Source organism: Stegostoma tigrinum, chromosome 16 (genome assembly GCF_030684315.1).
Source record: "Stegostoma tigrinum isolate sSteTig4 chromosome 16, sSteTig4.hap1, whole genome shotgun sequence".
Taxonomy (NCBI): Eukaryota; Metazoa; Chordata; class Chondrichthyes; order Orectolobiformes; family Stegostomatidae; genus Stegostoma; species Stegostoma tigrinum.
This window is the reverse complement of record NC_081369.1, coordinates 8,468,974-8,488,489: the sequence shown is the minus strand read 5'-3', so window position 1 is coordinate 8,488,489 and position 19,516 is coordinate 8,468,974. Positions and strand designations below refer to the sequence as shown.

Sequence of the window (19,516 nt, the reverse complement as noted above, 5' to 3'; positions counted from 1 at the left end):
ACTGGGCTGTCCTTGACAGTGGGAATCTCTCCAGCTCAGAGAGAGAGAGAGATCTTCATTTCCCAACATCTGTGGAACTGCAAACAGGGGAAAGCTCGGGATGAAAGGCCTACAGCTCAACCAGTCATCGACCCAACCATTCAGGCACTGTGACCAATTTCTGCTATTCCCAACAGCAGCCACACTGACCTCATCCCAGTACAGGATAAAACAAGGCACCAAAAACTCCCCCTTCCGCCTGGTTGCCAGGGTCTTCTGCAGGTGACAGATGAACTGCGTTGGACCTGTAATGGGGTCTGAGCTGTAATTGCGGGGCTGACCTGTAACTGAGGCCTAGCCTGTAACAGGGCCTGGTCTGTATTTGAGACATGGCCTGTAACTGACGCCTGGCCGGTAGCGGGCCCTGGGCTGCAACGGGACTAGCACTGGGACTAGCACTGTGAAGCCAGAGCTAACGTCAGAGCCAGCAGCAGCTCCTACACAAGACGAAGAGCGATAAATGGCTGAAGAATGAACCAGACACCACGACTGAACCGTTAGTACTAGGAGGATTTACCTTGGCGTCGCCGGCTGCTGATTTTACGGAAAAGCGTACCGTCACACAAACGGTTGAGACGCTGCTGTTTAATCAGTTCCATCAGCTCTGGTTTCAGTCTCTCCCTTAACTCCCTGGGTGCCAGAAGAGAGAGGTGGTCAGATGTACAAGGTCACATAAGTAAACACCTACAGCCAGGCAGAAAGCCCAATGCTTTTTAATGTTGCTTTAATATTTTTCTTCAGCGAGGTGCAGTTTAAAATTTAGAAGATTGAGAGGTGATCTCATTCAAATGTAGAACATTGTTAGGTGGACTGACAGGACAGGTGTAGAAAGTTTCTTTCTACCCACAGGGTCTAGTACCGGGGACACAGTCTGAGAATACAGGACAGGCCAGTTAGCATTGAGGTGAGGAAGAACCTCATCCAGAGGGTGACTAATTCTTTGGAATTTTCAGCACCAGAGAGGGCCAGCCATTGAGTATATTCAAAAATGGAGATCGAAGTTGAAAACTTGATTCAGGATATGGGAAAGTGCAGGAAAATGATGTTGATGTGAAAGATCCGCCATGAGCTCATTGAATGATTGAGTGGGCTTGAGGGCTGACTGGCCAACTGCTACTCCTATCCCTTGCATTCAATGTGTTGCAACTCCTCTACTGCTGCGATAAACAGGGGGTTCTTCCCATCCCTGTTCCGTTCACCAGTTCTCAAGTCTTGCAAGTAGATTTTCCCAATCCCACATGATCTAATTTCGTGTACAAGTCTCCTACGTTTAGACCTCGTTCCCTTGTTCTCCCTTATCTAATCTTCCCCTTATATCCTTAAAAACAGGTTTGCCATTTTCCTTTGTCTGTTATTGACTTTGTCCTATTCTTCTATTATTTCCTAAGTGTCCTGGATCACATCCTATATTATAGATTATAACATTTTTCCTTAGGACTGATGTTAGGTTAAAGGGCCTGAAGTTCTCCAGTCTCTGGATCCCTTCCTTTCTAAATGAGAAGTGTTTCTCTGAATTTTCTTTCTTTTTCCATCCATAATATCTATGCCTTATCTTCGTGCAGCTATCTGTTTGTGAAAGGGAGGCGGGGGAGGGTCAGAATTTAAGAAGGGCTTCTCATCCACGAAAAAGGGTTGGCTGTTGCCCATTCAAGCTACAAGAATCTCAAACCTGTTAGACAACCATAAGGGATGAAGCTCTGTCTTCTCAATCATATCTGCTTAACTCTCAATTGTACCCTTCTGTCCCTGATTACTGACCTAGTCAGACCACGGTAAACTAAAATAGTTGAGACTGCCTTTGGAACAAGTATCCAGGTATGTTCCTTGCTCCTGGATACCTTTGCTGCTTAGCCGCAGGCTCGTAAACTGAAGCTCTTCAATCACCGACCCGAACCACAGGGATAACTGACAGATTTTTGATGCATCCAGGTACTCCCACATGCTGTAGCTGTGGCACATCACCTGTTCCCTTCACACCGGAACTCTGGTCTCGCAAACTATGCCTCAAGTGTTCAGTCAAAGAAGAAACCGCTTAAGATCCTTAGCTAATTAACTAGTCGCAGCAAACTACCATAACTCTCAGGCTCATGACATGCTTTCACCTGTGCTAATAAATGCCAGGCTGCAAGCAATTGAAATGCTGGATCCATATGAAAGGAAACATGAAGAGATTTTATTTAGCCTTCCCTCAGTGTCAGATTCCACCTCCAGAGGGTTCACCTGAGATCTGGAGACTGCTCCGCTGTCTGAGATGGAGAGAAATTTGTTTTCTAAGCCCTGCTTCATCATACATTGATGTCTCCTCCCTAAACGCCTTCCCCTTCACTCCCACTGTTCCTGTTCCTAATTTGCTAACCCCCATCCTATTGTACATTTCCCCATTCACTCCCACTGTAAACGATCCCAATGTGCCAAACCCTTCCCCATTCACTCCCACTGTGCCAAACCCTTCCCCATTCACTCCCACTGTAAATGCTCCCAATGTACGAAACCCTTCCCTATTCAAAAACAATTAAGCAAAGAACTGTGGATGCTGGAGATCTGAAACAAAAACAGAAATTGTTGCAGAAACTCTGGGAAGAAAGCATTCTCCATTCACTCCCATTGAGAATACTTCCAATGGACTAAACCCCTTCCTGTTTAGTCCCATTGTAAAGAATTCCAAGAGACGAAACACTCGTCCTTAGATCATTGCAACAAATACCAAGAGATCAAACATTTTCATCTGCATTCAGTGTATACCAGTCATTTTCCATTCACTCCCATTGAAAAGAACCCCAATGGACCAAATCCAATCCCACTAACAGTTATCGTTTGGAGTGCTGATGGGTTCAGCTTGTTTGAATGGTCCTACATTTTGACATGCCATTCATGAAGTGAGAGCTGAACACAAACAGTTTTTTAAATCATACACATACATGCGAATACTTCCAGCCACTGATCACTGCAAGCCTGTGAGTTACCCTCTCTGTGGCTTACTCGCACAGCATGGTATAATGTGAAAAGAATTAAATACTGAGGGATTTAACAGAGAAGCTGAAGCTTTGATCTTTGTCACTCTACAGTTGTGTAACAAATTGCCAACTGATATTGTCAACTCTTTGTCCGTCATTATGGCTCATGAGGAAAGTAGACTCAAAATCAGGAGGACAAAGGTCAAATATGTTGTTGCTATAAGGTCGCAATGGAGTGAAAATGGAATATGGACGGTATGATCGATGCAAGAAGGAAGTAAAATGGGTTTCAAATGTTACACTGCAATCCTGGGCAGAATGAAGGTGATTCAGGCTCAGGGAGCTGGCCGGATTCCTCCTGTTCTTAACGTGACTGGGAAGAATTGTGTTCGACTTTTCAATGCCAAGTTTATCAGTTTGAAAAGCTCTGTCCAAAATGCCACCCTCTCAACAATTGCCCGTATCCCAGTGGTAACTGAGGTAAAAGGCCAGGAAGTGACAAGGGCGTTAACAAAAGCACTCACTTCGCCCTGGCACATTTGTGATAGAGGGAGGCCAATCCGAGTGTTCACATTTCCTGTTACAAACCCCGCTTCGCCTTACATCCAACAACTACACCAAGGGCCTTACAGGACTGGTGGTGCCAGGGTCTCCTCCTGGTGCATCCTCTCTGTCTGCCGGAGTTTGAGAATCTCACTGTAGTTCATAGCATTCACCTTGTTGCGGAAGAGGTCGAGAGAGGTGGGCTTGGAGGCCAACGTCCGTGTGATCTGTTCCCGTACCACCTGCATAACCTGGAACAGAAAGCACAAGAGCATAGAACTGTGGAATGGGAGCTTGGCTTACGATGCTGTGCTGAACATGACGCCAAACTAATCCTTTCTGCCTGCCCTTGGTCCATATGCCTCCATTCCTATCATATCCATGTGCTTATCTAAAAGTCCCTTAACTGCCCCTGTCGTATCTGCCTCCACCACTACCCCTCGCAGCACGTTCCATACTACTTCCACTCTCTGTGTAAAAAACTTGCCCCTCACGTCTCCTCTGAACTCTCCCCCTCTCACCTCCAATGCATGCCCCTTGATATTAGACATTTCAACTCTGGGAAAAAGATTCTGACCATCAACCCTATCTATGCAACTCATGATTTTATAGATTTCTGTCAAGTCTCCCTTCAGCCTCCACTGCTTCAGAGAAAACAACCTGAGTTTTTCTAGCCTCTCAAAATAGCTGATACTGTCTAATGCAGGCAGCATCCTGGTAAACCTCTCCTGCACCCTCTCTAAAGCCTTCACAGCCTTACTGTGATGTGGTGACCAGAGCTGAACGCAGTACTCTAAAGTCTTAAAAAGATGTAACATGACATCCTGACTCTTGTACTCAATTCCCCAACCAATAAAGGCAAGCATGTCATATGCCTTCTTTATCACCCTCTCCACTTGTGTGGCCACTTTCAGGGAGCTATGGACATGAACCCCAAGATCCCTCTGTACATCAGTGCAGTTCAGCGTCCTGCCATTAACTGTACACTTTTCCTTAACATTTGATCTCCCAAAGTGCAGCACCTCACATTTACCCAGATTAAACTCCATCTACCACTTCTCCGCCCACATCTGCAACTGATCTATATCCTGCTGTATCCTTTGACAACCTTCTACACTATTCACACTTCCACTGTTCTTTGTATCATCTGCAAACTTACTAACCCACCCAACTACATTTTCATCTAAGTCATTTATATATATCACAAACAGCAGCGAGGTCCCAGTATAGATCCCCGCAGAACATCTCTATTCTTGGACCTCCAGCCTGAAAAAGACACTTCCACTGCTATACTCCATATTCTGCGGCAAGCCAATTCTGAAACCAAGTGGCCAAGTCACCATGGAGTCCATTCAGCTTAATCTTCAGGATGAATCTACATGAGGATCCTTGTCGAAAGGCTTACTAACATCCATATAGACAATATCCATTGCTCTACCCTCATCTCATCCTTTATCATCTCCTTGAAAAATTCAATCAAGTTAGTCACCACCAACAGCTAATTGAGTCTTTCAATGGTAAACATCTTCCCCTCTTGGCACTAACATTAATTGTTCACTAGCTGCTCCTAATATTCAGGCCACTCATCCACTTAGCCACAATTACACCAATAGAAGGCATCCACTTGGGTTATACAGCACTGTGCAGTGGCAAAGGCAGTGCTTAACCATTATACACCTGCAGCTAACTGCCCCAATAGTTGATGCTAAGGATGCCACGATACTATTCAATGAAGTCCTCCATGTGTACTTAACCAAATCAGCAAAAACAGAGTTTTAAACTGTAAGGATCAGCATAGTCAGCCTAGAAAAGATGCTGGAACACCTACTCAAACCACTATAACAGTTTGGTACAACTGAATGATTTTCCAGGGGATGCCATGGACAGTTAAATGGTAGCAATATAGTTTGGGGACTGGAGTCATACATATGCCAATCTGACAACATCAAGGTCACTTTCACTGCTATGGGCATTTCATGGCTGTTTTGCTTTGGAGCAAGTCACGATGAGAGTGTCCCTGATGTAAGTATTCCTATTCTTAAACTGCTGCAGTCTGCCTGATGTAGGTACGCCCAACAATTCTCCAGGATGATGGCCCAACAACAAAGAAGGAACCATTCGAAGTTAATATGATGTGAGGCTCGGTCTAGGCCCGAAACGTCAGCTTTTGTGCTCCTGAGATGCTGCTTGGCCTGCTGTGCTTATCCAGCCTCACATTTTATTATCGATGAGACAATGATGCAAGGTTTCGGGTGGAACAATAGATCAGAATTTCAGTGGAATTGTGTTGAGACTGCTCGGCTCCTGGGGTTGGCTTAATCAATAGGGAAATTACAATATTCAATACTGCCTTTTGTAACACCCTTCCTGGGACAGAAACTCATTTACAAGGAGTCACTGAATTATCTTAACTACTTTGCTGCATCAAACTGTTGTAACTACATAATCAGCTACCAAGCTGACATAGTCAACAATAGCAAGCCACTGTACTTGGGAATGACCTGGAGAGCTGTATTTAAAGAGGTTGCTCAAATCAGAGGGTTAACAAGGAGTAGAGCTGGATGAACACAGCAGGCCAAGCAGCATCAGGGGAGCAGGAAAGCTGATGTTTCGGGCCTAGACCCTTCTTCAAATCAGAGGGGCTGACACTCCAGATACCATTTCAGCACAAGAAGCAGGAGCCACGAGAGTGAGAGGAACAGCCTCAACCTCAGCGCAGCCAGCTGTAACTGGGGCAGTAGAAACTTCTTTACCATCTTGTGCTTCCAAAGCAGATTGTAAACCAGTGTGAGAACACAGTCATTTAACCACCGTCAGGTAACTCAGGAAAACAGAGGGAAAGACAGGTTTCACAGAAACCTTTCTCCTTCAATTCCTTTCACGTCCTACAGACAAAGGAGGTGGCCATGGGTACCCACATGGGCTCAAGCTATGCCTGCCTCTTTGTAGGTTACTTGGAACAATCCCTTATCCCGAAGCTACACTGGCTCTAACCCCACCTCTTCCTCTGTTACATCGATGACTGTTTCGGCGCCGCGTCGTGCTCCCACGAGGAGCTTGAACAGTTCAGCCACTTCACTAACACCTTCCACCCCAACCTCAAGTTCACCTGGACCATCTCTGATACCTCTATCTCCTTCCTGAACCTCTCTGTCTCCATCTCTGCAACCACCAGGAAACCGATATCCATTTCAAGCCCACCGACTCCCACAGCTACCTAGAATACACCTCCTCCTACCACCTTCCTGCAAAAATGCCATCCCCTGTTCCCAATTCCTTCGCCTCCGCCGCATCTGCTCCCAGGATGAGGCATTCCACTCCCGTAGATCTCAGATGTCCTCGTTTTTCGAGAACCGCAACTTCCCTTCCATAGTGGTCAAAAATGCCCTCAACCATGTCTCTCGCATTTCCCACAACTCATCCCTCACACCCCATCCCCACAATAACAAACAAAACAGAATCCCCCTTGTCCTCATATACCACCGCACCAGATCTAATGCATCATCCTCTGACACTTCCGCCATCTGCAATCCGACCCCACCACCAAAGACATCTTTCCCTCCCCACCCTTATCAGCTTTCCAGAGGGACCACTCTCTCCGTGACTCCTTGGTCTGCTCCGCACTCCCCTCCAGCCCCACCACCCGTGGGACGTTTCCCTGCTACCGAAGCAAGTGCTACGCCTGCCCCTACACCTCCCCCCCCACCCCCATCCCAGGCCCCAAGAAGACTTTCTACATCAAACAGATGTTCACCTGCACATCTGCTAATGTGGTATACTGCATGTGGCCTCCACTATATCAGGGAGTCCATGCGGAGGCTTGGAGACCACTTTGTGGAACACCTACACTTTCTTTGTGACAAACAAATGCACCTCCCAGTCATGAACCATTTCAACTCCCCCTCCCAGTCCATGGACAACATGTCCATCCTGGGCCACCAACAGTGCTACAGCGATACCATCCGAAGGTTGCAGGAACAGCAACTCATATTCCACTTGGGAATCCTGCAGCCCAATGGTATCAATGTGGACTTCACAAGCTTCAAAATCTCCCCTCCCCCGACTGCCTCCCAAAACCAGCCCAGCTCGTCCCCGCCTCCCTAACCTGTCTGTCCTTTCTCCCACCTATCCCCTCCTCCCACCTCTCACCCCACCCCACCTCCTACCTATCAGCCTCATCCCGCTTACTTGAGCCTTCTGACTCCCCTGGATTAATCTATCCCCACCATAACTCCCCACCTTCACTCACCTTTACTGGCTCCATCCCCGCCTTTTTGACCTGTCTGCCTCCTCTCCACTTCCATGCTCCTCTATCCATCTTCTATCTGTCTCCCCCTTTGTCCCTATTTATTTCAGAATCCTCTGCCCCTCCCGCATTTCTGAAGAAGGGTTCAGACCTGAAATGTCAGCCTTCCCGCTCCTCTGATGCTGCTTTGCTTGCCGTGTGCCTCCAGCTCTACACCTTGTTATCTCTTATTTCACAGAAGCCTGTTGTGTTTCAATGACAATAAACCATGCCTCATGGTAAAGGATGTCTCATTATTGGTGTAAAACACGTCCCAAGTAAGTAAGAAAGTAAACCGCGCACACAAAACAACAAGGGGGAGACTGATTATTGGCTTAGTACCTCTGGCTGAAGGTGCAAATGCTTCAAACTGATCGTTCGCAGGACTTCAGGCCCAGAGTCACGGTCTGAACCATTGCCTGTGGGATCACATAGCTCTACTGCATGTTGCATTGATGATCACTCGTATTGTGGTTTCACCAGGAGGATACATCTTTAGGTACACATGGTGCTGCTCCTGGCATACCCTCCCCCTCTCTGCTTTGAACCAGAATTTGATCTCATGCCTTGAGGGAATGGTAGAGTGTCGGGCAAATGCTGGGCCACGAGGCTTGAGATTGCGTTTGATTACTATTCTGGGTGCTGCTGTAGACCTCACAGTTTGAGTTGCTGGATCAGGTTTGAATCTATCCCATTTTTCAAGGTGATGATGCCACACAAGTTCAAAGTGTCATGACAGAGTGTCTGGGGATGAAATCTCATCTTCAAAGGCTGCTGAGTGATCACTCCTACAAATATTCTTATGAATAGACGTCTCCACAGCAGGGAGATTGGTGATGACAAGGTCAAGTAGATTTGTTCCTCTTGTTTGTTCCCTCACTTTCAATTAGCCGACCTTGAGGACTTGGCCAGCTTGGACAGTAGGGGTGCTACTAAGCTACTGTCATTGATGGACACTGAAATCCCCCATCCAGAGTACATTCTATGCCTTTGCCATCCTCAGTGCTTCCTCCAAGTGGTATTCAATGTGGAGAAGTACTGATTCATCAGCCAAAGGAATAAGAAGCAGCCGGTTTCCTCGGCCCACATTTGACATGTGCCTCATGGAGTCTGGAGTCAATATTGAGGACCCACAGGGCAACATACTGCCTAGTGTATGCCATGGTGCTGCCAGTGGGACAAAGCTGGTGATGATGATGGATTTTGGGACATTGTCTGAAAGGAATGAATTAGTGAGTACAACTTTGCCTAGAGAGCTCGTGGATGAGCTTTCCCAAGTATGGCACAATACCACCCTCCCCCAACCCTGATTTGAGTGATGTGGCTAATGCACGGTGAATTGGGCAGGGACTACTACTCGATTGTTGCCAGGCACTCTGTCTGGTTTTGCTCACGTCCCATGTAGTGATGGGATGCAACTCTTTTGTTTGCTGAGCCATTTTAAGGGGGATTTGAGAGTCAACCACTGGGCTGGATATCTGGAGTCACACATAGGCTACACCAGGTCAAGATGGCAGATTTCCTTCCCTAAAGGACGTTAGAACATTAGCGAACCTGACGGGATTTTACAGAAATCTGAAATCTTCATGGTCGCGGTGTGACTAGCTATTCACTCTAGATTAATTAATTAATTGAACTCAATTTCAAAGTGTCATGATGGGACGCAAACTGACATCTCTGTATCATGCATGAAGTAAACCCACATGACATATGCCAGATCATGCGTGTACATTTGTTGCCGTGTTTGCCTGCAATAACAACAGAGCAGAGTGTATCACGGCCGATTCCATAAGCATATCTGCTCACTATCCCAACTATACTCTGTGGGATCTAACTCATGGAGTCATAGGATTGTATAGTGTGGAAACAGAACCTTCGATCCAAATCATCCGTGGCTACCAGATATCCTAAATTAACCTTGTCCTACTTGCCAGCATTTAATCCATATCCCTCTAACCCGATTCTACTCATGTACCCAGGCAAATGCCTTTTAAATGTTGTCATCGTACCAGCCTCTACCACTTCCTCTGGCAGCTCATTCCATGCACGCCCCACCCTGTGTGTGAAAAAGCTGCCCCTTAAAATCAATCCCATCTCACCTTAAACCTATGCCCTCTAGTTTGGGACACCCCCACCCCAGTAAAAGACTAATCACCCTATCCATGCAGGAAAGTGGAGTTCAGAGTTATCAGATCAGCTGTAATCTCTTTGAATGGACTGAATGGCCTACTTCTATGGTTTAATGGAACCCCTTTACAAGTTTAAAAACCTCTGTCAGATCACCTCTCAGTCTTTTCAGGAGAAAAGCACCTCTAGCCTTTCCTTTCATGTTACCTGATATACTTACAAAGGATATCATCTCATGGTCGGAGGTGGCTTCTGATGTTGTCTGAGGTGACACTGAAGAGATTCCCTCCCAGTAACTGTTCTCCTCTTCCTCTCTCTAGCCAATCATTTACTGCAGGATATTAGTTCTGTTGAACCAGTGGCCAGAATTTTATTTTGCCACAGTGTTAATTCCTGCACAAAACACCCAATTAATATTAGTGCTGAGTGGACTGCATTCCAAATCAATGTCATCATGTTGTTAAACATTTATTGCAGCTCAGCCTCACTAAGCCCCACAGCTAACCCTTAATCATCAGGCTTTCACATTCAGCAGCATCTGCGCTATTTATTCGTTTTGTGCTTTCGTTGCCTGCCCTCAGCTTTTCAACAATGCCAGTAAGGAGTCATTGAAAACAAGACCTGAAGCTGTACCAGTGTATCTTTCTTTTCTACTCTCTGACCATGAGTCCATTCCAGAGACTGAAAATTCTCACCATTTCTTGGTTTCTCCTCATGTCTGCGTGGGTTTCCTCCCAGAGCCCGAAGATGTGCAGGTTAGGGTGGATAAGCCATGCTAAATTGGCCCATACTGTCTGGGGACGTGTAAGCTAGGTGGAGTGCGGGTTTACAGGGTTAGAGTGGTGGTGGAGGGGTCTGGGTAGGTTACTCCTCGGAGGGGTCTGTGTGGACTCGAAGGTCAATGTCAGAGGGTGAAGGCAAGACATGAGCTTGGAAGTTAGCCTGACACTGAGATTCACACATGGCCCAAACTGTTCTGTTCTTCACTTCACAAGTGCTGCTTTGGGTATGGTCTCCAGGCTGAGCCAGGAGTTAGGATCTGGTGGGACCTGGTTCTTATGCTCTCTTTTTGCAATCACTCCTTTTCATGTGTGAAACAAGAGGGTTTTCAATCCTTAACAAAGAAAAACCCAAACTTGCCTATTGAGATACACTCCATGGAAGAGGTCCTTTGGTCCATTGTGTCTGGATGCTCTTCAGAAGGCAGACTTGCGGGGCCGAAAGGCCTCTTTCTGCACTGTAGGGATTCTATGATTTATCTACTCAACCAGCACTTAGGCTACAGCCTTGAATGTTTTGACACTTTCAAGTGATCATCCAAGTGTTTTGTAAAGGTTGTGAGCTTGAATGCCTCCACACCCCACCCAGGTAGTACATTTCAAACCCCCACGGTTCCTCAACTTCCCTCTAAACCTCCTACCCTTCACTTTAAAACTCTGCTTTCTCGCCAGTGACCCTTCAGCTAAGGAGACCCGCTGCTTCCTTTTCACCTGTCCATTCCCCCTGCACTAACCCTGACAAATGCAACAAAACAAGAAGTTTGGTAAAGGTTTTTAAACTTGCCGACTGGGTCTGCAACTGATATCATGGATTGGAAATACAATCGAGGTGGACTATTTGGCGGGAAGCCTAGCCGTAAGAGCTAAAATTGCAGAGTTATTGATAGAGGACGAGAATTGGTAAAACTGTGGCAAATGGATTCCTTTCCAGGAAAAAGGGCATCAAAAAAAAAGAAAGTTACGGGAGCAGATGGTGAAAAGCTGGAATCAGTCGGATGCCCATGTATATTAGTCTTTGACCATCCATGATCAAGTAACCAAAAAAGCTAATGCAACGCTGACCTTTCTGTGCAGGGGAGTAGATAACAAAAGGGTGACTTCAGTTTACAAAGGCCCTGGACAGATAGCTGTCACTGGAGTTACTGTGAACAGTTCTGGCACCATACCTACGGCAAGATGTATTGGACTTGGAGGGGGTGCAGAGTCGATTCACCAGAATAACATGCGATCTCCCAGGGTTAAATCCCAAGGAGAGACTTCACAAAGCACGGTAGCATTCCCTGAAATTTGTAAGGTTAAGCCTGACTTGATTGAAGGTTGCAGAACATTTGAAAGCAGGACAGGGAAAGGTAGACAAGAAGTATTTTTGCTTGTTTGGGACTAGGCAGCATAGTTTAAGACCTCGAAATGTGAGGCTGGATGAACACAGCAGGCCCAGCAGCATCTCAGGAGCACAAAAGCTGACGTTTCGGGCCTAGACCCTTCATCAGATAGTTTAAGACCTTTCAGGAGTGAAACTAGGAAACACCTGGATTAATGGAGGGAACTGGCTTTTCTCAAATGGGGACTGATGAGAGATCAGCTGTAAATTTTAAATTTGAGATCGATGGATGTCTGTTATACACAAGTATGACACGGCACAGGCCAAGGGCAGTCAGTTGATGGGTTAGGTTACAGATCGTCCTGATCTAACTGAGCAACAGGGCAGACCGGAGAGGCTTCTACTTGTTCCTACGTTCCACAACGTCCGGTCTCCACCCAGTAACAGCTCAGCATCGCGAAAGTGCAATCCTGACAACCAGCCGTTTGTAAGGACACGCTCTGTTTTGTTAGCTTTCTGGTGAAGCTGTTTGCCAGCTGTCTTGAGCATTGTAGTTTGGAATCAGACACTATCATACTGAGCAGCAACTGCCAGGTGATGTCCGAATGTCCTTCTGACTCAGGGGCAGGCACTGCAGGATAAATGCCATCAGGGTCTATCCACCATCGACAACAGTAACTCACCTTCTGATTTCCCCAAAGCCTATCCACCACCTACAAGGGTAACTCATCTCCAGACTCCCCAAAGCTTGTTCGCCATCTACAAGGCACAAGTCACGAGTGTGATGGAATGTTCCCCACTTGCCTAGATGTAAACACAGCTCCAACAACACTCAAGAAACTTGACACCATCCAGGACAAAGCAGCCCACATGTCTGCCATGCCATCCAACGCTGTGGATATTCACACCTTGAACCACCAACACTCAGTAGCAGCAGTATGTACCATCTACAAGATGCACTGCAGTGACTCACTAAACCTTCTCTGGCAGCACCTTCTAAGCCCATGACCACTACTACCAGAAGGGCATCAGATACGTGGGAATGCCACCACTCTCAAGCTCCCTTCCCAGACACTCACCATCCTGACTTGGAAACATGCCCTTCATTGTTGCTGGGTCAGCCCACAGTTTATAGACTGCAGCGGTTCAAGAACGCAGCTCACCACCAACTTCTCAAGGGCAGTTTTGTTGTTAATGTGTTTTTCGGGTGTGGGCGTCACTGGCTGGGCCAGCATTTATTATCTATCCCTGTGGACCAGGTAAGGATGGCAGATTTCCTTCCCTACAGGACATTAGTGAATGAGATGGGTCCATTCAAACATGAAATGTGATTCTTACTTTGTAATATTTGAGCCCATGTTCCCAAACGATTTATCTGGTTCTCTGGGTGATTAGTCCAATAATACAACCACTAGACATTGCCTCCCACAATTAAAGATAATAAACACTGGGGACCAGCCAGCAAAGCCCCATCCTGTGAAAGATTTTTTGGAGAAACTGCAGGTTCAGTGCGTTTTTTCACATTGTCATCAGCGAGCGCAGGCCCTGATGGGTGACACAGGATCTTGATCTGATCAAGGACGTGCAGAGTCTAACACGTGAACAATATTATAGTGACTCTCAGAGTCAAATAGCTCTGCTGTATACAACTCCCAAGCCACTGTTGTTATAGAAACCAAGATTTCAAGGCTGTTCATTGTTTTAAAATCCTCTTCTTTATGTTTCGATATATAACCAGCAGAAGACAAAATTATTAGGAGCCCCACATTGTGAGCTATCTGGGTGATTTGATCGAGATGGGGAGGCCTGGTTAGATTTTAACTTATTGACAGGGGATAGCTCCTGTGGACCATGAAGGAACAGCATGATCCTAGAAACACACCCTGTCTATACTGGGTCTGAGAACTGAGATGTGCAATGCAGAGGACTCGATAAACTACCTGGGATAAAACAGGGAGCATCAGCTTTTGACCCAGCGAACATCAATAAACCTGCAGCCTTTTCATATTCTTCCTGCTCAATTCAAAAAGAAGGCAACAGCAAATAGTGTCCTACCTCAGAGAAGCTCATTCAGTCCCAGCATCATCTTCAGAATCGCCTACAGACCATCCATGGAAGGAAAATACTCCACCAACTGTTCCTTCAAGTTCCACCAAAACACTGAGAGCTCGCCCGATTCAGAAAGGGGCAGTTCATTGAAACAACATATAAACCTGACTCTCAGAGTAGAGGAAGCAAGAATTCCTCTCTTTAAGTATGCAGCTCACACCCTGAGCCTGTTCCTTGCTCACTCCCTCCCCGACCCTCCTCCGTCCCCTGACACTGATTCTCTCCCTCGAGTGTATCTGTATTGAGCTCTCCCAAACTGACTCGCTCTGCTCCAATGCTAACACGTACACTCGCTCTGTGCTGCCCACTGCACTCACTGACAGAATTCACTAGATTGCTGAGCTGCAGGCTGTATTTAGAGTGGCAGCTCGGAAGGCGGGGGGGGGGGGGGGGGGGGGGGCTGGGGGGCGGTGGTGGTGAGGCCAGCTGACAAGAGCAGCTTTCGCTGACTCACTGTACCTGCTCTGGTCGACTCAGGTCTGGCAGCAACCCAACCTGGCCCAGTCAGGGGGCCTGCTGGCCAATAGCCAAGTTTGTAAATCCTTTCCTGTGCTACCCCTTTAGCTCTGAATAACAAAAGTTGCGCCAGCTGCAGCAGCTACTGATTCCTGGTCGTGACCTTGATAGACATTGACATTAACCCATCATGCAGCAGACACCTTTAAGCTGCCATGTGAAAGATACGAAGCCAGGGTAATCTCCCTGCCGGCCTGAATGTGTTGGCACCAACGAAAGAGGGTCCGTAGGCTAAAGCTCCCCCCTCACGGTGTCGCACGGTAAATGCTGAGTATGGAGTGGGGAGCAGGATCAAACATGACCTCCTACTGTCCACCCACGCCAATGCTCTCAGAATCTCTAGCCTGGGTCACCATAGGGATTAATGGTGAAGCAGCTGGCAGCAGTCTCACCTAAGTTCAAAGGTCACGGGTTCAACTCCAGCGTCCTGAGGCATTCTAGCTCAGGCCTTTCGGAAGGCCGCACTGTCAAAGACACCCTCATCCAGTTGGGGCTTAAAATTAAGGTCCTGCCTGCACACCACACCACCCCCCCCCCACCCCGCCCCCAACCTCAGATGGGTTTTAAAGATCTCCCCGGCACTACTACGATGAGGAAAAGGCCAGTTCTCCGCGGCATCCTAAACATTTTCCCCTCAACTGCCAGGACTCAAAAGCAGATCGAGCGATTGTCACATTGGGACCCTGCCGTGCATCAACTGTTAAAAATCCTCCACGTGAAAAGCAAAACTTCACGAGCTCTGTGTCCAAGAAAGTTGCAGTAGGAACGCAAAGCTGTCTCCCTGTCCTCAGCTCTTTATGGCAAGCCATCAAAAACCCATCACGCCCTTGGTCTCAACATTGGAGACTACATCGTATTCAGTTGGGAAAAATGCTCAAAGTATTGAAGCCAATTATTGTTGACCGGTGAAGGAATGCTCAGACAGGAACTGATAGCAACCAGTTTGGAGACACTCTCACCAATAGCCATCCACCTCTCCTTGAGGATATACTAAGAACCAGCTTTTTTAATAATAAACAAAAATGGAATTTGCTGTCCGACCCTAATTGCCCTTGAACTGACGGTCTTGCTGGGCTATTGAGGGCAGTTAAGAGTCCAGGGCTAGAGTCTCATGCAGGCACGGACCAGGGTAATGAGAACAGATTTCCTTTAGTAAAGGACATTCATTAAATTGATGATAATTGTCACCATGGCAGGTACCAGCTTTATCTTATCAATATATTAATCAGGTTTAAACTCCACCAGCTGCCAAGATGGGAATTGAACCCATGTCCTAAAGACTTTAGCCTTGGTCTCTGGATTACTATTCGACTTAATTACCAGCTATCACTGTCATTTCTCCTCTTGTAGGAAGCATGCTTGTGGGGTCAGACCCAGATATAAGGCTCAGCTCCACCTTTGCAGCAGGACATCATAGCCATGCTCCAGATTCTACACAAGGTATGAACACTGCCCCGGGGTGGCCACCAGGAATTTGTTAAGGAACAGAAGCACATTGAATAGCGACTGATAACCAGAAATAATGGCAGTTCTCCCCTCTGTTACCTTAATGTCACTTTCGAAGCTGGTTTGTTCACGGTCAAGTGAAGTGACAGGCGAGGAGAACGTGCATGGCCCCCTGTCTTTCATTGGCCTGTATCCAAAACTCACCATTCACATTGACGGTCACTGAAAGCTTCAGTGAGTGGGCTGATGGAGCAGGTTAGCTGGAACTGAAATGAAACCTCCCTGGGGCAGCAGCTCATTAGTGTTTCTGCAGTGACTCGCAACACGCAGGCTGTGCTGACACAAGCAAATCCGAAATACAATGGGGCCTGGCGCGGTCCCATCAGACCTGGGCCTGCCCACACTGTGTAAAACCTCTTAGCACTGAGGGAGCCACGTCACCCTTTCACTAGGAGTTTAAGTCAATAAATCCCAGTGTCTACACGCTGAAAAGCTTTTGAACAAAAAAGTCTCTCACTTGAACAAAAACACATTAAAGTAAAAGCCCTCACATCCATGGTGATGTAGTGTGAGGAACAAAACATTAGGACATGCCCTTCCTCCCCACCACCACCAAACTCCACAAGACATATACAGTGAGTGTCTGCTCGACACTAATGATACAGTCTCCAAACCAATGGCTGTCTTCACTGAATTAATTTCTCTCAGGTAATAAGGACATTGCTGTTCTCAACTGCTTGTGCCAACACTTGTGTAGCTTGGCCTGATATGTGGCAAGCAATGTTTGTACCGCACATTGCCCGTCTCCAACAAGAGAGAAATCTAACCATCTCCCCTCCATATTTTATGGCATTATCGTCACTGACCCCTCCATTCCCAAAATCCTGAGGTTTTCCATTGACCAGAAACTGAACAGAGCCAGCCATTTACGTTCTATGGCTGAAACAGCAGGAAATTCAGCAGTGAGTAGCTCACCTTCTGACTCCCCTGTCAGCCATCTACAAAATATAAATTGGGAGTGTGAGGGAATACTCCCCACTTGCCTGGATGGGTCCAACAACACACAAGAGGTTAGACACCATCCAGGACAAAGCAGCCCGCTCAACTGGCCACACATCCACTCCCTCCCCCACCGACACTCAGTAGCAGCAGTGTGTACCATCTACAAGATACACTGTAATAACAGAGGATCCTTCCAACCCTGTGACCATGTGAAAGGACAGGGGCAGCAGATACAGGAGAACACCACCACCTGTAAGTTCCCCTCCAAACCACTGACCATCCCGGCTTGGAAATATATCACTGTTCCTTCACTATCACTGGATGACAGTCCTGATATTCCCTCCCTCGGACACTGTGGGTGGCACTACATGCTAAGAATGGCACCAGTTCAAGATGACACCTCACCACCACCTTCCCAAAAGCAGTTAGGGCCCAGCCAAACTCGCCCACATCCCATGAACAAATTAAAATAAAACGGTAGGGATTGCAGAGATAGCAGGAACTGCAGATGCTGGAGAATCTGAGATAACAAAGTGTAGAGCTGGATGAACACAGCAGGCCGAGCAGCGTCAGAGGAGCAGAAAAACTGAAGAAGGGTCCAGACCCGAAACTTCAGCTTTCCTGCTCCTCTGATTGTGCTTGACCTGCTGTGTTCATCCAGCTCTGCACCTTGTTATCTCAGATTCTCCAGGATTGGCAGTTCCTACTATCTCTTAGCCAATGTAAACCTTGTAGCGGAGGGGTGATCATGCTGACCAGGGTGACCCCAGCACACATCACCTATCGGCACACCAGCTCTCCATTCTCCTGCCACTCCAACCCTCCCATCTGTGCTGGGAGTCAATGCTAGTCTTTCAGGTGGTGAACAAGTGTCTGATAAAAGAATGCTCCCAGTGTGTACACTACAGCAGGACCACTCACCTCCATACCCTGCTTTCAGATCATTGCAGGACCAGTTATTGCATATTGCCCAGTGTTTGAGTCAGCTCCCTCTGAGTCACTGCTTGTTGTGGAAATTAAGCTCCATGAACCAATTCAACTTTACAGCTACAATCCAGGAGGTGGCTGTTTGGCCCATTGTGCCTGCACTAGACCTTTGGAAGAACTTTCCAATCGAGTGATTCCGCACAGCCCTGTTTCCTTTATCCCCAAGTGTGTGCTTCTGCCTGAGACCTATTTGGAGGTGTCACCTTGTCAAAGTCTTCCTGTGTGGCTCGCATCTCCTTCCACGTCTTGTTCAACAGTTGGATGCACACACAAAACAGCTCCTCGAAAACCCTGTCTTGGGCGAAGAACATGGGGTAGAAGTCTTGGCCTGTCTCTGAAGCTGCAAAGGAGGAGAAAGAGACACATTTTGGGAAGGGCACTCTAGGCTCCTTTGATTTAACATCTCACTTTCGCCCTGGTCAACACTAACCCATTGGCCAAGGAAGTAGCAAGTTGATACAAGCTGATAAACCACTGAAAAACTGAAGTCCTGCTCACACAGCAAAGGTTGGTCATCGATTCATGATAGAAACGGCTCAGGGTGGCAGTCACCAAGTGGTGATGGGACACCTCAAACCTTTACCCATACTCTCCAGAATAAGAGTCCAGATCCAGCTTTGGCTGCCTGTTTCCACCGTCTGCTGGGATCCCAGAGAGACTAGGACAAGGCTACTTAATCTCTTCAGCATGTTCCATCATTCAGTAAGATTACTGCTGATCCATTCACTCCAAAATGCCCCATTCTTTAACACATCTTGATACTAAAATTCTAATAAGCACAAGTTGACTGGGGATCAGTTGCTGTTTGTGGGAGCACTTTTGACCAGACTCCTATGTGAAGTGGTTGCCATTTAACTCCTGAAAGGATGTGTTTGGTTTGGATGTCAGGTGACTGACACAGTTGTCTAACTCCTGTACCTCAGCAACAGCCTGAAGCTAATCAGGGAGACTCCTCTACAAACATTAATTCCCTTGATTGGACTTAAATAAACACTATGTCTAACTCTTGCTTCCATTTGTGGTATGCAAGACTGAACTTTCCTGGAAATATTCCTTAAAATTATTAACTAATTATTATTGAGGGTAACCATTGAAGATAATGGGCACTGTATGATTAGGGACTGGGATCACATATAGCAACTGTTACCCTGCAAGCCCCTGGAGAGAGAGGATGCAGTATCCAGCAGTTTGTTTGACCAGTGGGTATGGCCAGACTGATGTACATCATTAACCTCAGGAATGACTCTGCTATTTAATCATTTTTGTTTCAGAGCCCCTTTAAGGATTTAATTTGGTGATCATCATTTTCTCCCCAAACCAGACTTTAATTAGAGTCCTTTCACAATTTGATTTTAAGGTGCTACTATATCTGGTTCGTTTATAGACCGGATCAATGCAGGAAGGATGT

General features: G+C 46.9%; 1 protein-coding gene across 6 annotated transcripts in view; it reads right to left on the bottom strand.

Annotated features, from left to right (window-relative positions):
• The window catches only part of elmo3 (engulfment and cell motility 3), a 122,857-nt gene that overhangs the window by 14,211 nt on the left and 89,130 nt on the right, over nucleotides 1-19,516 (bottom strand). For 3 of the 6 annotated variants that reach the window (XM_059651590.1, XM_059651591.1, XM_059651589.1), the window contains 3 exons: nucleotides 18,312-18,448; nucleotides 3,624-3,787; nucleotides 557-669 (listed from right to left, as the gene is read on the bottom strand). In XM_059651590.1, the coding sequence (XP_059507573.1) occupies nucleotides 557-669; nucleotides 3,624-3,787; nucleotides 18,312-18,448 (414 nt within the window). Of the gene's footprint in view, nucleotides 1-556; nucleotides 670-3,623; nucleotides 3,788-10,168; nucleotides 10,342-14,103; nucleotides 14,393-16,218; nucleotides 16,334-18,311; nucleotides 18,449-19,516 lie in introns of those variants that run through there. The other 3 variants (XM_059651594.1, XM_059651592.1, XM_059651593.1) reach the window with 3 other exon arrangements.